This window comes from Austrofundulus limnaeus, unplaced genomic scaffold, assembly GCF_001266775.1.
Source record: "Austrofundulus limnaeus strain Quisiro unplaced genomic scaffold, Austrofundulus_limnaeus-1.0 Scaffold382, whole genome shotgun sequence".
Classification (NCBI taxonomy): Eukaryota; Metazoa; Chordata; class Actinopteri; order Cyprinodontiformes; family Rivulidae; genus Austrofundulus; species Austrofundulus limnaeus.
This window is the reverse complement of record NW_013952784.1, coordinates 554,016-555,591: the sequence shown is the minus strand read 5'-3', so window position 1 is coordinate 555,591 and position 1,576 is coordinate 554,016. Positions and strand designations below refer to the sequence as shown.

At 39.8% G+C, this 1,576-nt stretch overlaps 1 protein-coding gene across 1 annotated transcript in view; it reads right to left on the bottom strand.

Annotated features, from left to right (window-relative positions):
* Positions 1-512: 512 nt before the first annotated feature.
* sgtb (small glutamine rich tetratricopeptide repeat co-chaperone beta) overlaps positions 513-1,576 on the bottom strand; it is a 20,820-nt gene continuing 19,756 nt past the window's right edge. The window contains exons 10-11 of the mRNA XM_014023630.1: positions 1,142-1,262; positions 513-1,061 (exon numbers count right to left, since the gene is read on the bottom strand). Of these exons, the coding sequence (XP_013879084.1) occupies positions 1,151-1,262 (112 nt within the window). The 3' untranslated portion in view covers positions 513-1,061; positions 1,142-1,150. The remainder of the gene's footprint in view (positions 1,062-1,141; positions 1,263-1,576) is intronic.

Genomic DNA, 1,576 nt, shown 5'->3' with positions numbered 1-1,576 from the left:
GCAGCCTTGTGGGGTCTGGGCCCCACAACTTCAGAGGCTGATTTTGGGTGTGAGGGTTGGGTTTAGGACCAAGGTGTGAATTGAGTTTAGGTTAGTTTTAGGGTCAGGTAGGTACCTGTGAGGTTAGCCTTAGGGTTAGGATTTAAAATTACCAAAAAATGAATGGAAGTCAATGGATGGGCCCCACAAGGATATAAAAACAAGTTTGTGTGTGTGTGTGTCAGAGAACATGCAAACTAAGAAAGGTCCCTAGCTGGGATTTGGTGACCTTCTTGCTGAGAGGCAGCATAATATGAAGTAAAAAAAAAATCATGAGACAGTGCTTTTAATTTTTAGACATTTTATTATTTTAGACAATGTGCTGCCTTAGTATACATATTTGTTTCCATAAAGCATCTGATTTCAAATACCTGATTTAAGAGCATGCAAACGATCAATATGAATATGTTGTTAATCACCAGTTAGACTCATTTAAAGAGGGTCAACATAATGCAGGCTGCAAACACTTGCTCTACAATTACATTATTGTCTTTATTAAAAGTTGAACTCGTTACATTGAAGAACAACAATGTGAGCCTCGTCCAGGTTTGATCCCCCACCACCCAAACAAACAAATAAAAGTACAGTAAATCCTGACTACAAAAATAATATTCAACATTATAAACAAAGCGTGTCCGATGTTCTGTGAAAAGCTGAAATGTTTCCTGCACTGCAGCTAAAGTACATTCCTCTCTCACTGCTTGTGTGTCGTGAATAAACCGGTGGATTTTCAGCTCCAAACGAGAAGAGAGCAGAAAGTCTGAACACATCGAAAACACAAGAAAAAGTTCACTCATGGTCCGTCGGCGGGCTGAACGATGTCTTGTTGGTTGGTGTTTATTTTTATGGCCAGGTGTTTATGTTTTGTTACATTTCATAGTCCAGTGTCCTTGTCCTTCAGATCCTTCAGTCTTAATAAAGTGCCTTCAACCCCTTCCTTGTCTCTGCATTCCAGCTCTGCCGGGGATTTGACTTGAAGAAATGGGTGTACAGATTGTAATCGCACAACATGGTTGCTCATCCTTCAGAAAAAAAAAGTGAGATCAAATTATTCCTATAAATGTATCTCAGATTGGTTTTAGATGATTACTTTTTTAATTACCCAAACAGATCATGAGTGCTCCTCGGCACTGCCACTGAAAGAACGGCTCCGGATGTGGTTCCTGAGCTGCTCGATCAGCTCTGGGTTCTGCTGCTGGATTTGTTGAGCAAACTGTTGACCCCTGATGAAAAGACGTGCAGGTTTTACTACAACTTGCAGAAAGTAACCATCAGATAAACATTTACAACTCAACACATGCAGTCATCTCAGTTCAAGATGGCCGCCACAGCTGAACAACATTAGCTACAACAAGAATGCTTTAACTCTGTCGGTTCTAAAGGTATTAAGTTAAAATTTGGTGCAGTCGTAGCTGAGTGTCGTCCTCAACACATACAGTGGTTTGCAACAGTATTCATACCCCTTGAACTTTTCCATATTTTGTCACATTACAACCACAAACATAAATATATTTCACTGGAATTTAATGTGAAAGAC